Raw genomic sequence first — 23,902 nt, forward strand, 5'->3', positions numbered from 1 at the left:
TCTTTAGGGAGATCATCCACAGAGTTGTAATTTTAACATCTTCCGTGAATTGATTTGACCTTAGATTGATTTGAGACATTACGCAAGAATGGTAAAATCCGAGTACTATATCCGGCCTAATATACAACCCTAAAATAGGGAGAAATAAACAAAATTGACAGCACAGAAAGGAAAATACTAGAATCCAGAAAAGCAGTAAATGGTTAGAAACTATGAAAAAACCTTGAAATTTACTGGAAGGTAGACAAACTGTAATATGCGATTAGGAAACGCAGACTTGTTCTACAATGAAACGGTCGAAAATAGACTAATCAAGAAAATCTTTGACCAAGGAAAGAACAGAAAGACAACTACAAACTGATTCAAACAGATCAAAGAAGAAAGGTTAGAAATACACGGAAACATTCAGATATGTATAGATAAAATCTCAAAACCTATGACGGATTCCAGAAGAAAAGAACAAGGATAGAATGGATATAGCAAAGGCGAGAAGAACAGTTACGCAAAATGAAAAAGTAATGTGAATAAAAGAAGAGATAAATGAAACTATTTATCGTAATCCTGCAGAGATCGGAGTCGATTCAAAAAAAAATTATAGAAGCATATTAAAATGTAAAAAAATGAAAAATTTCATGAAAATATTTTTAGATAAAAGAAAAGTCATCAATAACTGGGAAAAACATTATCAAATAATATTTGATTTGTTTCGTTATGTTTTGAGGTATTACGAAAATACCATTCATGTATAAAATGTTGTGACTCGTAAATCTCCGAAATTACTTAAATTGATCTCATTGAAATTTAGTTATACTGTAGTAGCCTATATGTGCGTGTGAAAATTTGATGAAGATTGGTTGAGTAGTTCTTGAATTACGTTCAATTTAAGGTCAATAACAGACAAAATAACCTGAATTGGAAGTTATGTTGAAATTCGTATTAGTGTATTTTTCATACGCTCTTATGTAATGAATCACATTGGTGAGCGAGTTTAAACTTGATGGTATGCGTAGTGTGTTATTTTTAATTATTTCATCAAATTTTGATTATAATAATTTAATTTTCTTATAAATGGAAAATATATTTTAATATTAAATAAAAAAAATAAAAATGATACCTCTTCGTTTTCTCATTTATTTTTTGAAAAAAAAAAGAAATAAAAAATAATAATTATGCAAAAAATAATGTACAAAATAAAATAACGAAAAGCCGGTATTCTTACACAGAACTGTACAAAATATTTTTAATTTATAAATGAAATAATACATATTGACTATGATTTAATATATTATTACTCGTATTTAACTGCATACCTAAAAAATATTTAAAAAATATTTAAAAATAAAAAAAATAATAAATAAAATGTATTTAAAAATCATTATATAACAGAATAATAATAATCCTAAAAAATATCTTGAATTTACTCGTTAAAATTATGTTTTAAATATATTTTAATAATATTTATAGAAAGACATAACTAACAAGTATATAATATACTTAATTTTTTAATAAACTGATGACGGTGGCAGTGCCGAAAACTAGTTATTTTTAATTTAAAACGGCTTGTACTAGAAAGCCACAAAGAAAAGGAAAAAAGTTCCTAAAATTTTATGGCAAATCCTTTTTTAATAATTGCTATGTATATTTTTATTTTACTGTGTCCGCTGCAAATCTGTTCAACTAGGGAGCAATAAACCATGGCCCAATGACGTGAAAGAAATGAGATATAATGAAGTAACGAGATAAATTGCTATTTAAAATAGGTTTTATTATAAATATATGACATATGTAGTAGAAACACGTGTTTTTATCAAATATAAAAATTACTTATAAAAATATATTAAAAATTTATGTTGGATAAAACTTTTTTAATATATATTGCTATTTATTTAAAATGATTTAATGCGATTTGAAAAATAAATATTTTTCTAAATAAGTAATTTAAGTGAGATAATAAAAATAAAATAACTCATCCGATTTGACTTAAATTCTATATATAGGATTAATCAAATTCAATTTTATATTTGATTAATATCGAGTTATTTAATTACAATAAATTATTTAAACGGAATGATAATGTAATTATTATCTGATTTTTACATTTCTTTATCTTAATTATTTGACGTTAATCTAGAAACGTGTATGCAATATCAAGTTAAATGAATAGCGAACGTCAATATATATGTATTATAATAGGATTATATATCCTGTTGCATGCAAACGTGTCCAGTGACATTAATTTTACTTTATTTTTCAATTTATTAACTACGTATTGTAATATAATTTACATAAATTTTTCAAATAAATAAAGGTATGTGATATGTTAAATCAAAGTGGATTGTTTGTGTGTGTATATATATATATATATATATATATCAAATCAAAAAAACGTGTTTTCAGTCACCGAAGTTTTCTTTTTTACGTTAAATAACATGAAATTTACGGGAGATGCAGTTTCTGGGACCTGATGTTATTAGATTTTTTAGAAAAAAAAACATAAGATATAAGAAACGATCTAACTTACCCGTTATATAATGCCTTAAATATGACCTCATTTCACCAAGGAAACTAAAATTCCAGAGAAATTTTTCGCTAACTGTAACTCTACAAAAAACATTTTAGATATTTATTTATATGAATTTTTTCCTTAACTAGAATCAGTTTCCTTCTCAGAAATTATTTTCCTTTCCTTCTGAATTACGTGCGCGCGCGCGCACGTAATTCGAGAGAGAGAGAGAGAGAGAGAGAGAGAGAGAGAGAGTGTGTTAGAGAGAGAGTGAGGGAGCGAGAGAGAGACTACAGATATTGGAAAATATATTTTTAAAGTATATATATATATATATATATATATATATATATATATATATATATATATATGTGTGTGTGTGTGTGCGCGCGCGCGCGCGCGTTGTTCAGTTATACAATGCGTACAGTTAGTTTTATAATATGTAGTTCTCATTAGTTCAGAAGAAAGTTACGAAAGAATTAATGGCTTACAGGCAACAACATCGAAGTTCCAATCTCAATAAAGAATTAGTAACGCTTGGTCCAGAACATTACACTATGAAACAATCGAGTTCATTTTTAACAAAAATCCGTAATCATATAGTCATTTCCTGTTAATCTATTAGTTTTTAAGCAAGAACACACATTTCAAAAAGCAATTTAAAACAATTTTTACTCGTATTTTAGTTCACTCCGAAGTTAAAACGTTTTCTTTATAAAATAATATTATTGAGTCATTAAAAGATTTTAAAACCCAAATTTCTACCCACTCAACTAGCGAAAATCAACCTTTATATAAGGAATGAAGCAATGATTGACAAAATACGCATTAAATAATTGATATATTTATAAAAATCTTTGTATATAAACAATTTTTTGTTTAAAAAAACTTCCTATTACGACATAAATGAAATTAAATTTTATAGTAGGCTGATAGTTAAAAACAAAATAATAATATAGAATAAATATTATTCCATAGCGTAAAAAAAAAAAAAATAATAAAAAAATGTGATCCAAGCATACGTATTACTTTTATTATAATAGTGTGTGTATGTCACATGGAAGTCATAGGTATAATAATAAAAAGGTTAATAACCTACGCTGAAATAATTCATTATAATACAAATACAAAACGACATTTTTTAAAAGACATACTGTTTAAGTTACGAAGTTTTAACCAGTTATTAAATGTTGTGTATTTTTATATAAGTATGTATCAATAATATATTAAATATATATTATTATATAAGGTGGGAAAAAAAATCACTTTCTGACATACAGACGTCACGCCGAAACTAGTCAAATTGAATTCAGGTGTGGTTAAAATGGATATTTCTGTTGAAATCTGAAAATCGAAATTTTTCGCGATCACAATACTACATTTACTTCATACAAGGAAGTAAAAATTATGTGGAAAATATAATTTTAGATAGAGATATGTTGATTGTATTACTCGATAACTCTCATTTCGGTATAATTAATGATATATACGAGTACACGTTTTTATGTTAGGCTTTAGGAATACTTAAAACCGTTTGTAGTTTAAGGCAACAGTGAAAATTATTTTATCTTAAAAAAATAATTTATATCAGGCATTAGAATTATTGATATTATTACTTTTAATAAACAATATATTGTTTATTATTAAAAGGATTCAAAATATATAAAAAAAAGTAGATTAAACAGTGAATTATGTAAAGTTATTCTAGATTTTCTAGTTATATCTTTGTTAGAAACTGCTTGTTTTTGGAATAAATTATAAATTGTTTGTGTTGTAAAATATTTGAAATTGTTATATTTTTACTTTCGTTGTACTTCGTACGAGGAAGTTTTATAATCGCGAAAAATTTCTGTTTTCAGATTTCAACGGAAATATCCATTTTGACCATCCGTGAATCCATTTAGACTAGTTTCAGCTATACATTTATCTGCTAAGATCATCGTTATTTTTATACTGAATACATACTCAATATAAAAAAGCTGACAACACTTGTAAGACTTTCCTAATTTCCGGAGGGTTGATTCTGATGCACAGTTTACAAGCATATATACACACAAATTAATTTAAAATATTTATAATTTTATTTAAAAATAATATTTTTTCGTTTATTTAATTTAATGATTCTAATTAAAGCAAGCGCATACCGTATTTAATTCGCGCGGGTGTGGCGGTACTAGCGGCGACGGTCAGCACTAACTAAAATAATGTAATTTCACAACTTACATAAACACATTTAGCTTATACGGTCGGTAGACTGCTGTATTCGCGAGATTTAACACACCAGTTATCGATCAACCGGTTGATCGATTTCGAAACCCAGCCAGACCGAGTTACTTTTTTACAATTTAAATATCATTCATTTATTCAAATCTATCTGTCACTTGTGACGTCACAACATAGCAGACGACTACACAACATTTTTTTTAACTGAGGAAGCGATTTTGCAAAAATTTATTTTTTCAAATATTGTAATTTTTTAATCGATAAAAAATATGCAAAGTAAAAGATGACCTTAATTAGGCGAAATTTCGAGATGCTGAAAGTGATCTAGCTCTACAGCCTCACCCCCTTGATCTTTTAAGTTGAAAATTTAATGGGTTCAATCCCCCCCCCCCCACATATATAGAAATAATCTGAGAATGTTTGGTCAGGATCGATTCAGTAGTTCTGGAGATATAAGCTGATTTTGAGGCCAATACTGAATACACATACATATGAACACTAACATCCGGAAAATTTCCATCCGGTTTTTTGGGTTGTTTATATGTCAAAACGTTAAGATCCGGTAAAAACCGCATATGCCCAAATTGGACCGATTACAATAACTTCCCTTCTAGTCATGCTGTAGCGCTATCTAGATGGGAAAGTAAAATTATTATGTTTAATTTGAAAAAAAATTAAATGATTTATTTGGAACAGTAAATCGCGGAGTAAATATTAAAAGATATATCTAGAGTAGTGGTTCCCAAAGTGTGCACTTCGGAGTCCTGAGGAGCCGCGACTTCCTAACAGGAGCGCCGTGAAATATTAAACAATCTTCAATAATTTTATTTCCATTTTCTTATGTAATTAGTTGAATCTGTTAAAATTCCAATTTTTGTGATTTAAAATAAATTTTTATCTAACCCTTGGAAAATTGATTCTCTATTTCGCAAAGTATACTAGTTAGAATTTGATACTGAGCGCCTAAGGAAAAAATCTCGATTCAGCAAGAGCACCGAAAATCTAAAACATCTGGGAACCACTAACCTTTGGGACCACCGTTAGGTATTACTTCAGAGGACAAGATGAATGACAATTTTTGTAGCCTGTGAAAATGCCAAGCTTGACCGAGATTCAAACCCGGGACCTCCGGACGAATGCTCGAAACGCTACCGCTTACACCACGGAGTCCGGCTGGAACCACTAATCTAGAGCAATGTGAAAAAGCGATAGTAAAGCGGAACAAAATTATTTCTTCCTTTGTCTAAGATTAAAAATACATTCACTTCACAACTTATATTTTAGAAAATCTTTGTATGTAATAATCCACTTACCTCTTTGTACCGTTGACAGTGTAGAAACTGCGATAAAATCCTTGTAACATATCGTTTAGTATTCCGATATATCTAATGCCAACACTATATTGTTGACCGGGTTGTAAATAATCATCAAAATGAATAATTAGAAATTGTCTTTCGGAATCATTAGAAACTTTACTTACATCGATATTCTGACCATCAGGATGTAATGTAACGTTAGTATTGAGAATTTCTAAATCACACACATGTAAAGTAATATTATTTGTCACTTCTGTTACATTAACAATAATTGATATTTGACCGTTAAACGTAAAATTTTTCTCCCAAATAAACGGTAATAATTCAATATTATAACTATCTGGTATGACTGAACGTGGTAATCTTACATTTATTTCAGGTTTTTTATAATCGGCTGTTATTCTTGTACTAGCTAATGTTGTTCCACCAGAATCGCAAGATGACAATGAATATGCAATTAATGCTACGAATATTAAACATACTATAAAAACAGTAAATATCAAAGCTGCTGTTAGTTTTGATATTAAAAATCCAGGTGGTCTTGTTGCTGTTAAACTCGGCGTTGTGCCATCCATCATTGATATAACTTCCGGTTGTTTTGTCATATCGTCCCGTTTCCAGCATCTGTAAAAAGAAAAAAAATTAAACATCAAATGTATTAAAAACAGTAGTTATTCTAGGAGAAAATTATATTTAAAATATATGAAAAACATATAAATTAAATATATATATATATATATATATATATATATATATACGAGGGTAAGTCAATTATTATCGAAATTTAGTTAAATTTGTGTTTATGTTGGTAGTACTGTCGTGTTGCGTAGATGACGCATGCGTGGTTTAATTGTTGTTATGTCTGTGCAGGTTTGATGCTGTTAGGTTAGATCCATAATCGCTGCCCTGCCGTTAACCATGGCTGCTCCGCTTTATGTTTGCATCAAAGAAGAGCAACGTTTAGTGATTCGTTTGTGTAGTCGAAAGGTGTATCAGGGGCCGAAATTCATCGAAGACTATCGGTACAGTACGGGAACAGTGTGTTGCCGAAACGGAGTATCTATGAACGAATTGAAAAATTCAAAAATGGTCGCACAAGTGTTACGCACGACGAAGGAGCCGGATGACCATTTACCGCCACAAATGAGGAAAACATTGAGCGTGCACGTGACATAGTTTACTTAGACAGACGAGTAACTATTGATGAAGTGGCATATCTTCTGCAAATTCGTCACGGTTCTGCCTACGAAATCATCCACAACAGACTTGGGTTTCATAAAATCTGTGCAAGATGGGTCCCAAAACAACTCACACAGTTACATAAACAAACGCGCTTGGACACCTGCCAAAAACATTTGGATCGCTATGGTAACGAACGGGACACCTTAGACAGAGTCATAACTGGTGACGAAACATGGATCCATCATTACGAGCCGGAGAGTAAACGGCAGAGTATGGAATGGAAACATCCAAATTTGCCCTGCAAAAAAAAAGTTCAAGACCCAACCGTCCGCAGGAAAACTGATGCTTACGGTTTTTTGGGATTTCAAAACTGCTGAAACGTTCCAGAAACTCAACTTTGAAGTACTGGCTCATCCTCCGTATATTCCTGATCTTGCCCCTTCTGACTACCACTTGTTTAGTCCACTCAAAGAGGCATTATGGGGCTGTCGATTTACCTCGGAAGAAACAGTGAAAGAAGCGTTGTATTTCTGGCTCCCAACTCAACCGAAAACCTTCCTTTATGAGGGCATAGGAAGCTTGTGCATCGATGGACCAAGTGCGTTGAAATGCAAGGGGACTATGTTGAAAAATGATGTACATGTAAGTTTCCTGTTTGTATTGCAATAAAATTTATAACTACATTAGATAATAATTGACTTACCCTGGTATATATAATTATTATTATTGTTATTATTTTATTTATATTTGCCCATCCTTTTGCCCACTACGCAGACCTTTCTTTTTCCTGTTTAGCCTCCGGGAATTATCATTCAGATATTACTTCAGAGGATGATATGTATGAGTGTAAATTAAGTTTAGTCTTATACAGTCTCAGTTCGACCATTCCTGAGATGTGTGATTAATTGAAATCCACCCACCAAAGAACACCGACATTCACGATCTAGTATTCAAATCCGTATAAAAGTAACTGTATCATTCACGCCGGTAATTACTAAGTGACATCTAATTAAAATTTACGTAAGACAATCTTTTGATAATATTTTAATTTTATTAATATTAAAAGACAAACCAAATAAAAAAAAAAAACAGAAAGTGTTTTATGTTAATTTCAAAAATATAATAAAAGTTTTTTTCCAAAAATTATGTAAATCAATAAATTAAGAATTTAATTATATTTATCTATAAACGTTCAAAAGTATACAAATAAATATATTTGTACATAAAAGAAATTATAAACATGCTTAGTTAAAATGAGTATCCATATCGGTAAAATAAAATATTTTTAACGCAGGTTTATTAAAACGTTACCCCACCGGGTTGGTCTACTGGTGAACACGTCTTCCCGAATCAGCTGATTTGGAAGTCGAGATTTCCAGCGTTCAGTCCTAGTAAAGTCAGTTATTTTTGCACGGAATTGAATACTACTAGATAGTGGATACCGGTGTTCTTTGGTGGTTGGGTTTCAATTAGCCACATATCTCAGGAATGGGTCGAACCGAGACTGTACAAGATTACACTTCATTTACACTCATACACATCATCCTCTGAAGTATTCTCTGAAAGGTAATTACCGGAGGCTAAACAGGAAAAAGAAAAAAAAATATTTATCAAAAGTAAATATTATTACAGAAAAAAAATAAAACAATATCGTTATATTTTACCCACAACAAACAGCGTTTTGTAATGCTCTTGTAGAATGACATTTGTTTCTATTTTTTTTTTTTTTTTTACAACGAAATACCGTTTAATTAAGTTACTTCAGAAGTTAAAATGGAATAAAAAATATGTTTATTAAAGTTATTAAATATAACTTAAAATAAAGTATTTTTATAAAATCAAAAAAAAAGTTATTAAAAAACAAAATATATACAAAATAAGCAATAAATCAAAGCCTGTCTGTTTGCACTTGACACATTTGCCGACACTACTTGTGTTGCAACAAACACTTCTTTAAGAGTAACTGAGATTTATTCTGTTCAAGTTCCTTTAAATAGTATAACAAAGAATAAATTACTTTTTTTATACCGACGTTGAACATCTGGACTATTTATATACTTAAAAAAAACTAACGCAAAAACATAAATCACGAACCTATCGGTATAAATATAAAATCACAACCGAATGAAATTATACACGAATTAAAATCATAACGATATAATAACAAATAAATAATTTCATCAAATTGTGGACGGTAAACAAATAATTAGAAATATAATTAATTTCTTTTTTCAATTCTAATAAATTTTTGTACATCTTAATAAAACAGATTAAACAAAAAAAGTATTTATTTTAGAAATGGGTCAATTTCTTGAAATATATGACTTAAAAAAATAATAATTTGAAGAAATCTCTTAATAAAATACTACTAGTCGAAATTATTATTATTTGTAAGGAGTTAAACTTTTGATGTGTAACTAGTAACAAATCATCTATTTATAAAAAAAAAACAAAAAAAACATTAAACAGCGAGGCGAACTAATAACCACTGGAGGCTAAGAGTAAATTGAAGCAGGGTGACCTTCAGCCAACGATTGATTTCAAAAGTACTGTATGTAGCAAATACGATACAGTAAAAAGTTGATTTATATTTTTATTGTGTGTAATGCCATTATAATAACAGCAGTTCGTTCGTATAAATAAAAGTAGCTCATTTTAGTGAATCCGTAAGTAGAGACGTAATAGAATGTTTTAATATGGGAATTTTTATTTTAATTTTGAAATTACTCCTTGCATTATTTTATATTATCAGTCCATTTTTTTACATTATAATACACACACACACACGCGCGCGCACGCACGTACGTACGCACACACACAGGGCAAAAGTTATTCACAGTTTTACAACTGTATTCAGGAATGTTCAGTAGATTAATATTTGTAAATTGCATAATGATAAATCATATATTACTTACATATATAATTTATATACGTTTGGAATAACATAGCTGTAAAATGTATAAAAAATCAATTTTTATAACCAATGCAGTAAAGAAGAAAAAATAATTTTTATGAAAGAAAAATACAGTAAGCTCGTAAATGTTAATTTGTTATAACAGAAATCTTAAAAATATAAAACATAACATAAATACGAAAAAAATTAGTTTCTATTTAAAAGTATTCCAATATTCGTAAGTAATTCTAGTAAAAGTATTCTGGTTCTCTGGTTATTTCATTAGACGATTGTATGTATCTCTAACAAACCAACATTCTTCATCAGGTAACTCAGGTGCCTTCTTAAGCAATGTCTTTATAGTTTGAACAAGCATGGAGATATAGTTTATTAATACCATCAAAAGAGAATTTATATTTCACTGCTACTATTCTATTTTAGATTGCAATAAATTTTTTCTTAATTCTATCCTTTTTTTCCTGTTTAGCCTCCGGAACCACCGTTAGGATTACTTCCGAGGATGAATGAGGATGATATGTATGAGTGTAAATGAAGTGTAGTCTTGCACAGCCTCAGGTCGACCATTTCTGAGATGTGTGGTTAATTGAAACCCAGCCACCAAAGAACACCGGTATTCACGAACTAGTATTAAAATCCGTATAAAAGTAACTGCCTTTACTAGGATTTGAACCTTAGAATTTTCGACTTCAAAATCAGCTGATTTGCGGAAACGTGTTCACCACTAGACCAACCCGGTGGGTTTCTTAGTTCTATCCTAATGTAAACAAGTTGAACTCATGGAAGTGCAATCTAGTAATATTAAAAATAATTCATTCCCACCAACAAACAACCGATTATACGTACATTGTTTATTCTACAGTCGTTTATAGATTATATCTACTAGTGTGTGTAAAATCTGGAAGGCGGTCCGTAGTACGCTATGGCATTCCCTCCAGTGATCTTAACACCACCTAGCGATTTCTTATCACACCAGCAGCGGAAGTAGTGTATTCCAAAAGTCACATAAATTAATTTGCAATGACTTGCGTCATATCTAATTAAGAAGTCACTGTTATAGTCTGGTAATTTTTATTACAAATAAAATTATTTATTATGTATAATATAAATCGCTTACCGTTGTATTATTCGTTTTCCTCAAGCGCTTTCGGATATTCTGCCATTTATTTTACACATAAATCTGATTCACTTGTATACTATTTTAATCGTCATATTTAAACTCATTATCAATATATTGGTTTTAATGTTTTTCTTATTATTGTTGTAATAGAAACAAAAAATACTCATGGTTATTAGAAATTTGTACATTAATTTACCTAAAAATAACAAAGCATAAATAAGATAATTATTTTTCTGAATAGAATATCGAGTGACAACAATTATTTTTATATTTTTTGTTTTATTAGATCACAAAGTTCAACTTTTAACATTTCGTCTTTAAAAGGGATTTTATTTTTTAACATATTTTAGATATTTACATTTTTAAAAGATGAAGATGAAGTTTATCTATCTGAAGTTGTTAGGATGATTTTTGTGTCATCAGTTTACTTTTATCTAGTAAACTGGGTATTATTTTTCTAATAGCAATTTCGAATAATTTTTTTAATTCATTTTATAACGGTAATCAGCGGTGTTTGAGCTATACTTCCACGTGGTAGAAGTTGTAGAATGAAAACCATTTTCCAAACTTCATGAACTCTTGTAACTCTTTTTCCTTTTGATTAAGAAACTTTCATTTCTTCCAAACTTCTTACTTTTGGCGATCAATTTTTTACTGTAAGCGACTGATGCGAACGTATGATAATCGGTGTAGGCAACTGAACGAATTGCTTCACTAATTTTCTGAATTCGTTGAAGAAATTAATTTTTTTTACTGTTATGCTGAAATATATTTTTGCGTTTTAAATACCGGGGGGTTAAAATGCCAGGAAGTTTAGTTCCCGATGTACGTACGAGTTACGTATGATCTTAGTCAATCATTACTGTTTTAACTAGGCGTTAGTAATACATTTCATTAGGGAATTTTGTTTATATCAAGAAAAAAATGAGAGTAATAATTAACTCTTAGGTAATCTTTGAAGGAAACCAGCTACAGGTAAATTCATTACACGAACATCAGTCGCAGCTACTAACAAGCTCCGATTCAACAAAGCTATTTGGATATCATTTATATTTAATTTAAAAAATAATGATAATTATTTGATTCTCATTTACTTTATAAAGAACAATTGCAATTAAATAAACGTTAATAAACTGTTAATTATTTTTAGCGATATTATCTTAGGCAATATTTTAGAAAATAAAAATATAATGACGTGTAGAAGTTCTTTTTTCTTTTTTTTTTGCAATTGAGAAACGAAAGGAAAAAATACAAAAGTTTTCCCTATTGTTTTGCTTTTATATTTCGGTTTATTATTAATCAGAAAAAGTTATAATAACTGTAACTTTGATCGTTGAATATCTGAAGAAAAACTTTTATTTTTCATCTTTCGTCAAGCAACTTGTAAAGGGAATAATAAAGTAAACTTTTAAAATTTTTTCACCGTAAATTTTAAGATAATAGTTTTTTTTATTTCATAAAGAAATAAGTTAATGTATATGATGAAACTTTTTTTAACTTAGCAGGTTTTTTTATAAGTACACTTATACTTTTTTAAAAAGTTTCAAGGAAATATTTAAGTATTGTCTAATAATACTTTCAGAGATAACTTAATATTTAGAAAGTGAAATTTCAGATTACAAATAATAATAAAAAAAAAATTAAATAATTATACAAATTAATTAACAAACAAGCAACGCAGAAAACACTATAAAAGAAGTATTTCTTAAAATCCACTGTTTAAATAATAAAAATAATTAAAAAATTAAAGCATTACATTAAAGGAAAATAATTGTCATTTTAACCAATCCCAATCGAGTACGTAAACTTGACTTAAAAACAATCAAACCACTGAAATCTACAACTAGATTGAGAATTTAAATATCTATATTAATAAATACCAATAAGAACACTTTAAACGCAGTTCAAGTCGCTATAATAAAAAAGGATTTATTTAAAGAATTTCCAAAAAGTTATTTTTATTTTAAAAATATTTACTCACATCAAACAAATACCGTTTAAAATTACAGTAAACATTTGAAATGAAACGAAGAATCCGTGTGATTATTTGGATTATTTCCAAATTACTAACAAATTAACCGTATGCTTTCTCTTTTACTGTTTTTAATTGAATTCTAATGGATAATGGATTTTTAATGAAATCAAATTAATATTTCTTGTAAACAGACTATAATTTAAATTAAAATAATTTTGAGTTAAATTAAATTAAAACTAGGAATGAGTAAAACACTATTAATTCCATTGATTCACTTGCAAGAAAAAGAGATTTAATTTTTATAACAGAAAAATAAGTAAAATATAAGAAAAAAGAAAATAATATTTATATTTATCGAAAAAAGTATTACTACGGTATTAAAATAACAAAGATATAAGAAAGACATTAAAAGCAAGTAATATAAAATCATGAATGCTTACAAGCATAAAAAAAGATTCTTAGAAATTAAAAAAAAATATTTGTATGAATTTTTGCAATTTCCAACAGTGAACCATTTAAAAGAATAGTAATTTTTTGAATTAAGTAATAAAAAATAAACTAGACCGAATGAAGAATTTCAAAGTTTAAGAAAAAAAGATAAGAAGGTCGTTTATTAAAATAACCGGAGTTTGGCAATTTAATTAATTTCCAGTGAGTGTTTTGAACATTGTCATAATTTATTTATATTTCCATAAGCTTTGCTAATACCAAGCGTTATTCCTTTACGTACCTGTTTCTCTATTAAAGGATCCAGATTAAACCGAAAAATAATTTTACTAAATATTTTCAACAGTATATGTCGATTTGAAATCATAGACAACTTTAAAAAAGAACTTATATGGTTATGGATAAAAATGGAAAAAGTAAAATGAGAAATGATTCGTACTGCGGTGAATAAGAGAGGAGCAGATGCGTCTTAACTTAGATGACAAGGAAAAGTAAACATTTTGATTTGGTATATCCTACATAGAAATTATTTTCATTGAAGGATTATACACAAAAAGTGGAAGGAAAAAGAACACTAGAGTCCTTACAAAAATTAGGAAGGGAAGAAGTTATAAAAAAAAAGATGAAAGATGTTCTTAACCAAGAAAAGTGAACTATCAGTTTGAGACCCGTTAAAAGGCAAATTCACCAAAGAAGGGGAAGAACAGTTTTTTCTTGGATATACCTTTAATTTCTGAAAGAAAATAAATTTCTGTGCAAAATCAATGATCACCTATTTTCACTTGTATAAAAATATTTTTATTTCTCAAGGAATGGAAGAAATTACGGGCGACCGATTCTAGGAGGAGCTCTTGAGCATTATTCTTGGTGAGGTATTGCTTTTTCTTGTAGTTTCGTTCCTTCTAAGACATAATCTTTTCTCATTACTCATCTGTTTTCCTTATTACAAACGCTTTCTTCCTCAGTTTCGGATGTGTGACTGTAGGACTGATCTCTATTAAGTTCATGTTTAGGATGCTCAGATATATATACACTATTCTTAGTGAAATCTGATAAAAAATAATTGTAGACGGTCCTCAGAACCCTGTTATCTTTTCACTAGACCTTCGTATCCAAAAAAGATGTAAAAGTAACAAAATTTAGAAGAGAAAAATTATTTTATAGAGTGATTTACTAAGAATTTAATAAATTTTCAGGACAGTTTTACTGGTGAAAATAAAGAAGAAAGTTCATTTAAACATATGTTTGGAAACGCTTAGTTAGCGAGTGTCAGCTGGCGAAGTATTTCGCCCTTATTTCTGTGTCTTCGGTAAAATTAAGCCAAACTATAATTCTTGGGAAAGAAATTAAGAGGTAAATTTAATGGTTTTATATGAAATCTGACCTGAAAAATTGAAAAAATAAGTCCCAAAACTATACTTTTTTAGAAATTTTCGAGAAATATGGAATAAAAGACAAAGCATTGGGATCGAAAAACACATTGTTGGGCGTAAAAAACTTTATTAAATCGATAATAAACAGATAAAAATATAAAAAAAATTCATAGAACATTTGATTCTTAGTAAAATAATATGAATAAAGAACGCAGAAACTAAATACAAAAATAAGAATTTTGATGTTTATTATAAACAAAATACATTAAAATGTGGCTAATTTTAACTAGATATTAAAACCTACTGGTATTAAAACAAGATTTTTTAATACCAGTAAACAAAATTAATTTTATATCAATAAACAAAATTAATAATTTATTTAATTTTGTTTAAAACAAAATTAAAAATTTTGTTTCGTTTACGTAAACCAAAATTTACGCAAAATTTCGTTTATATAAAATTTATAACATAAATAAAATAACTGAAACTGAAGGATGTAACAAAGATGAAATGAAGAGGTCAAAGAGTTGGAGAAAAAAATAGATTCCTGAAAAAGAGGAAAACATTTGTAAAGTTTGCAACTATACTCAGTTAATTTTGATGTAGAAGGACGTGTAGTGGGAAAATTGAAATGTAAATTAAGAAAAATGATAAAATATAAAAGGACCAAACAATTTTTTTTTTATTACAATTTATTTACAATCGGTCCCAAGAAGGAACCATATGTAAATAAAATTACAATAAGCACTTGATCAGGGATTTTCAGTGAATCCCCTGAATAAAATACACATACATAAGACAATGGTTCATTTGCATAAATACACTTGCACAGATTCACTCCAAGAAAAGTACAAAAGTCAATAAAACCCTAACAAAAGACAAAAAATAAAATAATATTACAATACAAAAGAAAAGAAAAACAAAACAGTAACATAATTTGTTACTTATAATATATATCAGCTTATGAAAGGAATTTAGGCTCTTTGTCAAGTCACAGAGAAGATCATCATCGCTTAAGGAACGTCATCCCAGCCCAAGAGCCATTCAGACTCTTCAAGGTCCAGCAAGTGAAGGCGTTTGAACGCCGGTTATCCTCACTGTTGTCTAGGAGGTTAAGCGCTAGTCTGTTCACAAAATTTTGAGTTATGCGAGATACATACGTACGAACGTACAGAAGTCACGCCGAAACTAGTGAAAATAGATTCAGGGATGGTCAAAATGGATATTTCCGTTGAAATCTGAAATTTTTCGTGATTAAATACTTCCTTTAGTTCTCACAAGGAAGTAAAAATGTTTCTATGAACAAATATATGCATGAAATATAACAAAATGATTGGTTTTTTTTTAACCAGAATGTTGGGAATGCGGAAAGTAATTTAACCAATGTTTAGTTTTTTTTTAATACATTTGTTTTATATATTAAAATGTGAATTATTTACAGTACTACTACGCGTAAAAATTTACTATGTATAAATAAGTAGTAAAAAAAAACCTTTTTTAATTCTTAAAATAAATAAAAAATAAACAAATAACTGTAATAACTTAACTAACAACATAAAAAGAGAAAGCTTTGAAGGGAAAAAATGTATTTATTATAGATACAATGAAAAATGAAGGGAAATTCACGGGAAGATAAGCTTCACATAATTTATAATATACACGAGTTCACCATAATCAATAATTTTTTTTTTATTTTGTAACAACAATTTGACTTAGCACCCGCACGTAAACAATATAAAATAGGTGTACGTGATAAACGCATGGATATTATAAATTTGTAAATTATGAAATCAGGTTCCATACCTTTTTATACTCGCCTATATTTATAAACAAAACTTAAACATATAAGAAAAACATATAACTATGTAATTATATTATGTACTATAACATAACACATTAGGTAGATAACTGCATTTTTTCCCGCAAATATAAAAAAATATGTATTTTTTTGAGGATTATAAATAGTTACTATAAGGAATTTATAAACATGTTGATTAATAAACAAAGTAATCAACTTTCAGGAAATGACTTCAGTCTTCAAATTTAAGAAATAAATTATAGTAGACTGTATTAATATTGTAATGTTTCTTCTTCAACCTAATATGTCGGTTTTAGCTTAAAATCATGCTTGAAAATGAGAATCAAACTCGGGTCTTTCATAATATTTTTAATGATTATATCATTAATTTTATTAATATATATATAATATACACATACTAGCTGGCCAGTCTAGCCAGAACCTGGACCCTCACGGCCTATATCGGCCAAGGCGAATCCCGGAACCATCTCAGGGGCTCCTCGAGGCCCCCCGGGGCCACGGAGCCTATCCCAGGTCCGCAGAGCTCACTTTGCTCGCCATTGCCGTGTTGCAGGGGGACGGCGTTTGGACACCCGCAGAGTTCGTTTCGTCGCCATTCTCGTCCACCCACGCCCCCTGGACCCGCGCTGTTCGTTATCCTCATGATTGTGAGAATAATACTGCTAAATAACAATTGAAGTATTCAGGTAAAAGATTCACACCTTATTTCTTTGCCATGGAGACAGAAATATAATAATGAATTAAAAGGATTAATCCTTTTTTTTTAAATGAATATATTTAATTTACAACTTGACCCTCTTTGGTGGTGAAAAAATAATGAATATTTTTAATATTTCAACCTTAAAGAGAGAGCTAGGATCTTGGTCTGTTACTTAAAACCTTCCACAGTATCATACAAATGAATCCTGAAAATTTGAAAGAAATCGATTGGTTGACAGATGAAATACGAGTATATCTAAAATCCTTCTCAGGTATGCCAAGAAACATGGGTAAAATATTTCTTGCGAGTGACGGGAGTAGTTTTTTTATTTATCCCGAACAAACAAAAATCCTCTTCGTCTTTATATAATAGTGTAGATAAATTGTATTGATTATCTCACTCATCAACGCATACTCAAACCGCTAGTTAAGTAAAATTTGAAGAGTACATTGTTTTTATAATTTAGGCAACTACTAAAAAATGATTTTGGAAAACTTCGGTTATTAGGAGGTGAAAAAAATCGGAATTTTTTTTTAAATAAAGATTTTATATTTAAGGAAATGAAGGTGATAGATTTGTAAAAATTGGTATTTAGAGATTCCTTTGAAAATAAAATTATTATACATATTTTACCATCTTTAAAAAAAAAGAAAAAAAGGGTGGCTTAAACCCTTAAGGTAAGCCACCCTTTGAGGGTGACTTAAACCCTTATTCCACCCTTTGAGGGTGGCATAGCTTTTCATGAAACTTCATGAAACCGAAGAAGTTACAACGGTGAAAATTGGTATTTAAGTTTTTATTTGAAAAAAAAGCTCATCATGTTTCATTATTTTTCAAAAATCCAATTTGGGGGTGATAAGGAGCGGACCAAAATTTTATATGAAAATTCTAAATATCAACAAAATATAACGAATGATTGTATTCTAGAAAAAGACTGCAGTTCACTTTCTCCATCGATTTATCGTTCAAAGACCAGTTTAGATGTAAATAACCCAAATTACCGATGTGGGAATAATGGTAAATTAGTCTATTCAGTGGGAATTAAAACATAAATCTTTAAATTATGATAGGGTTTTAACAAAAATCTGCTAAAATGGTAGAATCAAAAAAAAATCTATTAATTTATTTAATGGGAAGTAAAACATCAACCTTTAAATTACAATAGAATTTGAAAAAAATTTGATGTTTCTTTCAAAAACTTATTCCAGGTTCAAATCAAATCCATACGAACAAAGCCACAGATAACAGCTAGTATAAGTATGTGTTTATATATATATATATATATATATATAAAACCATATAGGTGTAGAACACCTTGTGTTCTACAAACGATGGAAAATATTAGAAATTTCAAAATGAATTTTATTCATGACTAAAAAAAGATAAGTTATTTATCTATCAAATTATGATTTTTTTTTGAAGTTTTAGTTGATCTTAATTTCTTCTTGAAGAAATTTAATTTTAAGAAAAATCAGAAATATAAAGAAAGCAGAAACGTTGTAGAGGATATAACGAAGTCAGACGTATATTAACATTCTAAATATCATGGTTAATTTTTATATCACACAAGACGGTAAGGACTTGCTTTCCCCGCTCTTCCGGCCTAGCCAGGAGGCTCAGTCCCCTTGATCCCCACTATGTTCATTATCCTCGTGCTTGTGAGATTAATAATGATAATAATAAATAAAGCCTATCCAATTTAAAAAAAATCCATTTCGGCACGCCGAAAGGCGGAGGTAGATTTCACCGATGCTAAGCAGGGGATAAAAAAAATTTCCATCTTAAAGTTAAGAAAAACTTCAAATTTTACTCAATACGACAATGGTTGCATGTGAAAAAAAGTTTCACATGTTTAGCATACGAAAAGCCCCATATTCTTACAATTTCAGTAATATTTTGGTCACCCCTTGCCGTAAGGGTTGGTAATGTCAAAAATTGTTTTAGGTAATGTTTAAAGTACTAACGACCACTTTAACCGATTCGATACTGTGCCTATTAAGGGAGGTATGGCGTTTTATCTTCGAAACCCCATTTTTTCCACCCCCTGGTCAATGGTTGGTGATATTAAAAAGCATTACTTAGATAAGTTTTAGGCCCTTATCCAAAGAATAGTTGTAACTTTAAACGAATTCGATTTTTACTTAATAAGAAAGTTATAGCAATATTTTCTTTTTTTCGAAAAAGCCCCTCCATTTTCACCTACACGGTCCGATTTAGCCTATTAACGAACTCAACCCAGATTTTGGGTCATTATATTTTATGTATTAATTTGAAAGTGATTGGCGCAAAATTACGGCAGTTATCGTGTCCACAAGAAAGTGAAATATATATATATATACGTTTATATATATATAACGTTATAATATATATATATATATATATATATATATATATATATATATATATATATATATATATATATATATATAGTTGCATATATAATGTTTGAACTGACTTTGGTTTTGGGGTCTGGGGGATGTGAAACGCGAAGATATGTCGACATTTTCTGTAAGTCGAATTGTGGTACCCATTACAATAGGTAGCTTTTCTTATCTACCTAAAATGAATAATAATGCATCTAAAGGTTGTAAACTTTGTAATAAATATAAAGGAGTTAAGAAGTACTAAAATTTTTCTGCGGACTACCAATGGTCCTGCAGACCACCGGTTGAGAAACAGTGAATCTAGAGAATATGAGCTACATTTTTATTACGAACAGCCACCAAAAAAATAAAAAAAAAAAAAACGTAAAATCTATTCTTAAATTGCAATTGTGATACGTGTGTTAAGGGTTAAAACAAAGTTTTCTATTTTCTACAACGAATTTATTTTTCAGTTATCATAGTAGAAAAATTGTTTCTTGTATGTAAAGCATATCACATAAAAATAAAAATACCTTTAATAGGATTTTAATCTATTCTTAAAGTCTCATGGAAGAATAATTGTGGAAACAGCTGATTGGCGACGACTTACACCAACCACCAGGATGTCTAAAAGTGTAAACGGTTGTGTTTATTTTTTTCACTTTCTTCAAGTGGTTAGTTCTAATGGCAATATTTTCTTTAAACTTAAAAGTGTTTTAAGTTTAGTGATTTATTTTTTCACATCCTAGTATTCAGAAGAAAAATATTAGAAGAAACCAAAATATCAAATTTTTTTATTAACAAAAAAAATATATACAAAAAAAAGTTTTAAAAGAAAAACATAAATAACCTAGTATGTAGTATAGTTAAAATAAAAATGTATTAATATTATTATTAATATTTTTCCCCATAAGTAAACTTTTAAAATTAGTTGATGTACAATATGTCATTTTTATAAAATGATCTGTTTGTCACATTAACTGAATAGAACTGACCAGTTTTCAACTTAGCAAACTTTTTCAACTAAATAATATTTTTAAAATAAAAGTGATTTATATAAATTATATTTTTATTTATTTATTTTGACCTTTCAGTGACGCCAACTAACAACTAACAACGACAATTGACTAATTATAGATCGACTGCGAGCATCTTCTTGAAAAGTACTAATTAAGTTTCTTAAAAAACAGAAAATATATTTTAATATTACATAAAAAAGAATTATACCTTTTTCAGTTTACTCAGTTAATTAATGTTTTGTACATCTCTTAATTATTCAAAATAATTATTAAAAAAAATCTTATAAAAAATAAAATAATGAAAAAAGTCTTCTTGCTCAAACTGCGCAAAAATTATTTTTTTATTAATTGTAAACTTTACCTTTATCTCTCTGTCAAATGTTGAAAATTACATTTACTTCAATAGAAAAAAAAATTCAAATTGACAGATTGAAATAGTAGCCTATAAAGTTAAAAAAAACTAACAAACTTCATTTTTTTTGGGTGAGAAAGCGTTATTTTAAGTTTTAAGTTGATAACCCACCGGGTTGATCTAGTGGTTTCCAGCGTCTTTCCAAATCAGCTGATTTGGAAGTCGAGAGTTACATCGTTCAAGTCCTGGTAAAGCCAGTTATTTTTACACGGATTTGAATACTAGATCGTGGATACCGGTGTTCTTTGGCGGTCGGGTTTCAATTAACCACACATCTCAGGAATGGTCGAACTGAGAATGTACAAGACTACACTTCATTTACACTCATACATATCGTCCTCTGAAGAATTATCTAAACGGTAGTTACCGGAGGCTAAACAAGAAAAGAAAGAAGTTTTAAGTTAAAAACTATCCAAGAATAAAATTTCATTGTGAGAAAAATAATTATTATTTCAATTCAACAGAATGAAACATTTGAAAGTTTCTAAAAAAAATTATAATGAGGAAGAGAAAAGTTAATCAAAAACTATTAAAAATATTTTTCATTTATACACGTAATTAATTTATAAGATAAAAATTTGTTTAAGTTCAATCCATCAATAAAAATATACTTTAATCTTAGAATTTCTTTATCCAATTTTTTTATTAATTAATGGGATCAACAGTAAAGTAATAAAAACATAACCTAATGCACGTAATTCAATAATGGTCTATTTAACTTCAGTTTAAATTAAACGCAAAATGCATCATAACACAAAAGCATAAAAAGTAAAATCGGCTGTTTAAAGTTATTAAATTGTTTATTTATAAGTAACGTCATTAGAAGACATAAGTGACGTCTTCTTATGACAGACTCCAAATATTTTTTTTATATATCTTTCAATCACTACCAAATTAATTATCTATGCTAAATTAATTATTTATCACGCGATAAAAACACTACATATTTAATTACCCTGCATAAAATTTGTTTATTATTTTTTGATTGTTCAAATTATATTCCGAATTTGTTTTAAAATCCTTCTATTACACCACGTGAGCTCAAGGTTTGCCCCTGTCTTTGCCAACGGAACTGTCGACTGGTTTTGGCGGGACGGGCGAGTGGGGTTTGTTGTACTACCTAACCAGATGACATCATCAAATTACTAATAACAACATATTTGTATTGTAAACATGCAAAAACAACAAACTAGTACAATTCAATAACTAGTGTATGTAATATCTAAAAGCGGGTCAGTAGTGCGCTGTGGCATCCCCTCCATTGCTCTTATCACTCGCGACTTCTCCTTACACCAGCAGCCAAAGTAGTGAATTCCAAAAGTCACATCCATTAATTTGTAATGACTTGTACCGTATCCAATTATAACGGTAAAATTGTAGTAATGAAATATGTTCTGGTAATTTGTTATAACAAATAAAATTGTTTATGCCTAAATTTTGATTAAGATGTATATGAAGATATTTATTGAAAATATATGTTTTTTTTTCAAGTATGTTAAACTAAGATTTTGCTTTAAATAAACAGAAAAAATGACGTAATGCATAAGTATTTGAAATGAGTTGTTTATTTATTATTGTTATGCTTTTCTTTGACGTGGCGTAGTTATTTACGAAAATTATTTCTAAACAGCACGTACGCACCAATAATTAATGTTCTTTTGAGCTTTGTAGGCCTACAAAACTACAAAATAAAAATACTAAATTGTACAAAAAATACATAAATAAAGTGTTAAAGTACCTGATTAAAAGTAATATAACAATAATCATTATTAAACTTATTATAAAAAATTTATGAATAATACAGAGATATTAAGTTCGTACTATAATAAACGTAAAATTAATTAATACGTTAATTCGTACAATATTTTATAAACGTAAAACATAAAATGATTTCATAAAAAATAATATATACAGAAGTTCAAATAAATAAATTAATACAGTAGAATAAATAAAAAACAAATTAAATAAATAGTTAATAATTAAACGACAAATTTAAATAAATAAATATTAGCAAAAATTAATAAATATGGTAGAATAAATGATAATAAAAAAATAAAAATAGTAACAAATACAAGCAGTGTTTATTGTAAGTAGTAGTACCCCCCTAATTTGTAGGTCTTACTTCTGTAGCAACCAGTTGCAGCTGTTACACTGGTCGGGTTGTAGTAGTGGGGTAGAGAAGGCAAGTAGAGGCAGCTTGTAGGGAGGACCCGCCTTTAGATTTTACATACATAGTACACCAGATACAGCAGTTTACGAGGGGCAAACTTTCAGCTCACGTACTGTACATATAAAGAGTATATTGTGGCTATTATTATTACTATTTTGAAATTAATATTTTATTTAATAATTTTGCAAACGTTTCACTTTATTAATATTCAATCTAACTGTTTGTGCATCTCAGAATGTATCTACATTCTGTATTTTCATAACAATCAAATATTAATTAAATTTATTGTAAATATTTTTGGTAGTGTTTGTTGTATAATAACGATTAAAATATAACCAAATCACAACAATGCAGAAAAAACGGCTGTAC

General features: G+C 28.6%; 1 protein-coding gene across 1 annotated transcript in view; it reads right to left on the minus strand.

Annotated features, from left to right (window-relative positions):
- LOC142329724 (aminopeptidase N-like) overlaps positions 1–23,902 on the minus strand; it is a 340,765-nt gene that overhangs the window by 72,140 nt on the left and 244,723 nt on the right. The window contains exon 2 of the mRNA XM_075374459.1: positions 6,040–6,666. Within this exon, the coding sequence (XP_075230574.1) occupies positions 6,040–6,647 (608 nt within the window). The 5' untranslated portion in view covers positions 6,648–6,666. The remainder of the gene's footprint in view (positions 1–6,039; positions 6,667–23,902) is intronic.

This window comes from Lycorma delicatula, chromosome 9 (genome assembly GCF_047948215.1).
Source record: "Lycorma delicatula isolate Av1 chromosome 9, ASM4794821v1, whole genome shotgun sequence".
NCBI classification, from domain to species: Eukaryota; Metazoa; Arthropoda; class Insecta; order Hemiptera; family Fulgoridae; genus Lycorma; species Lycorma delicatula.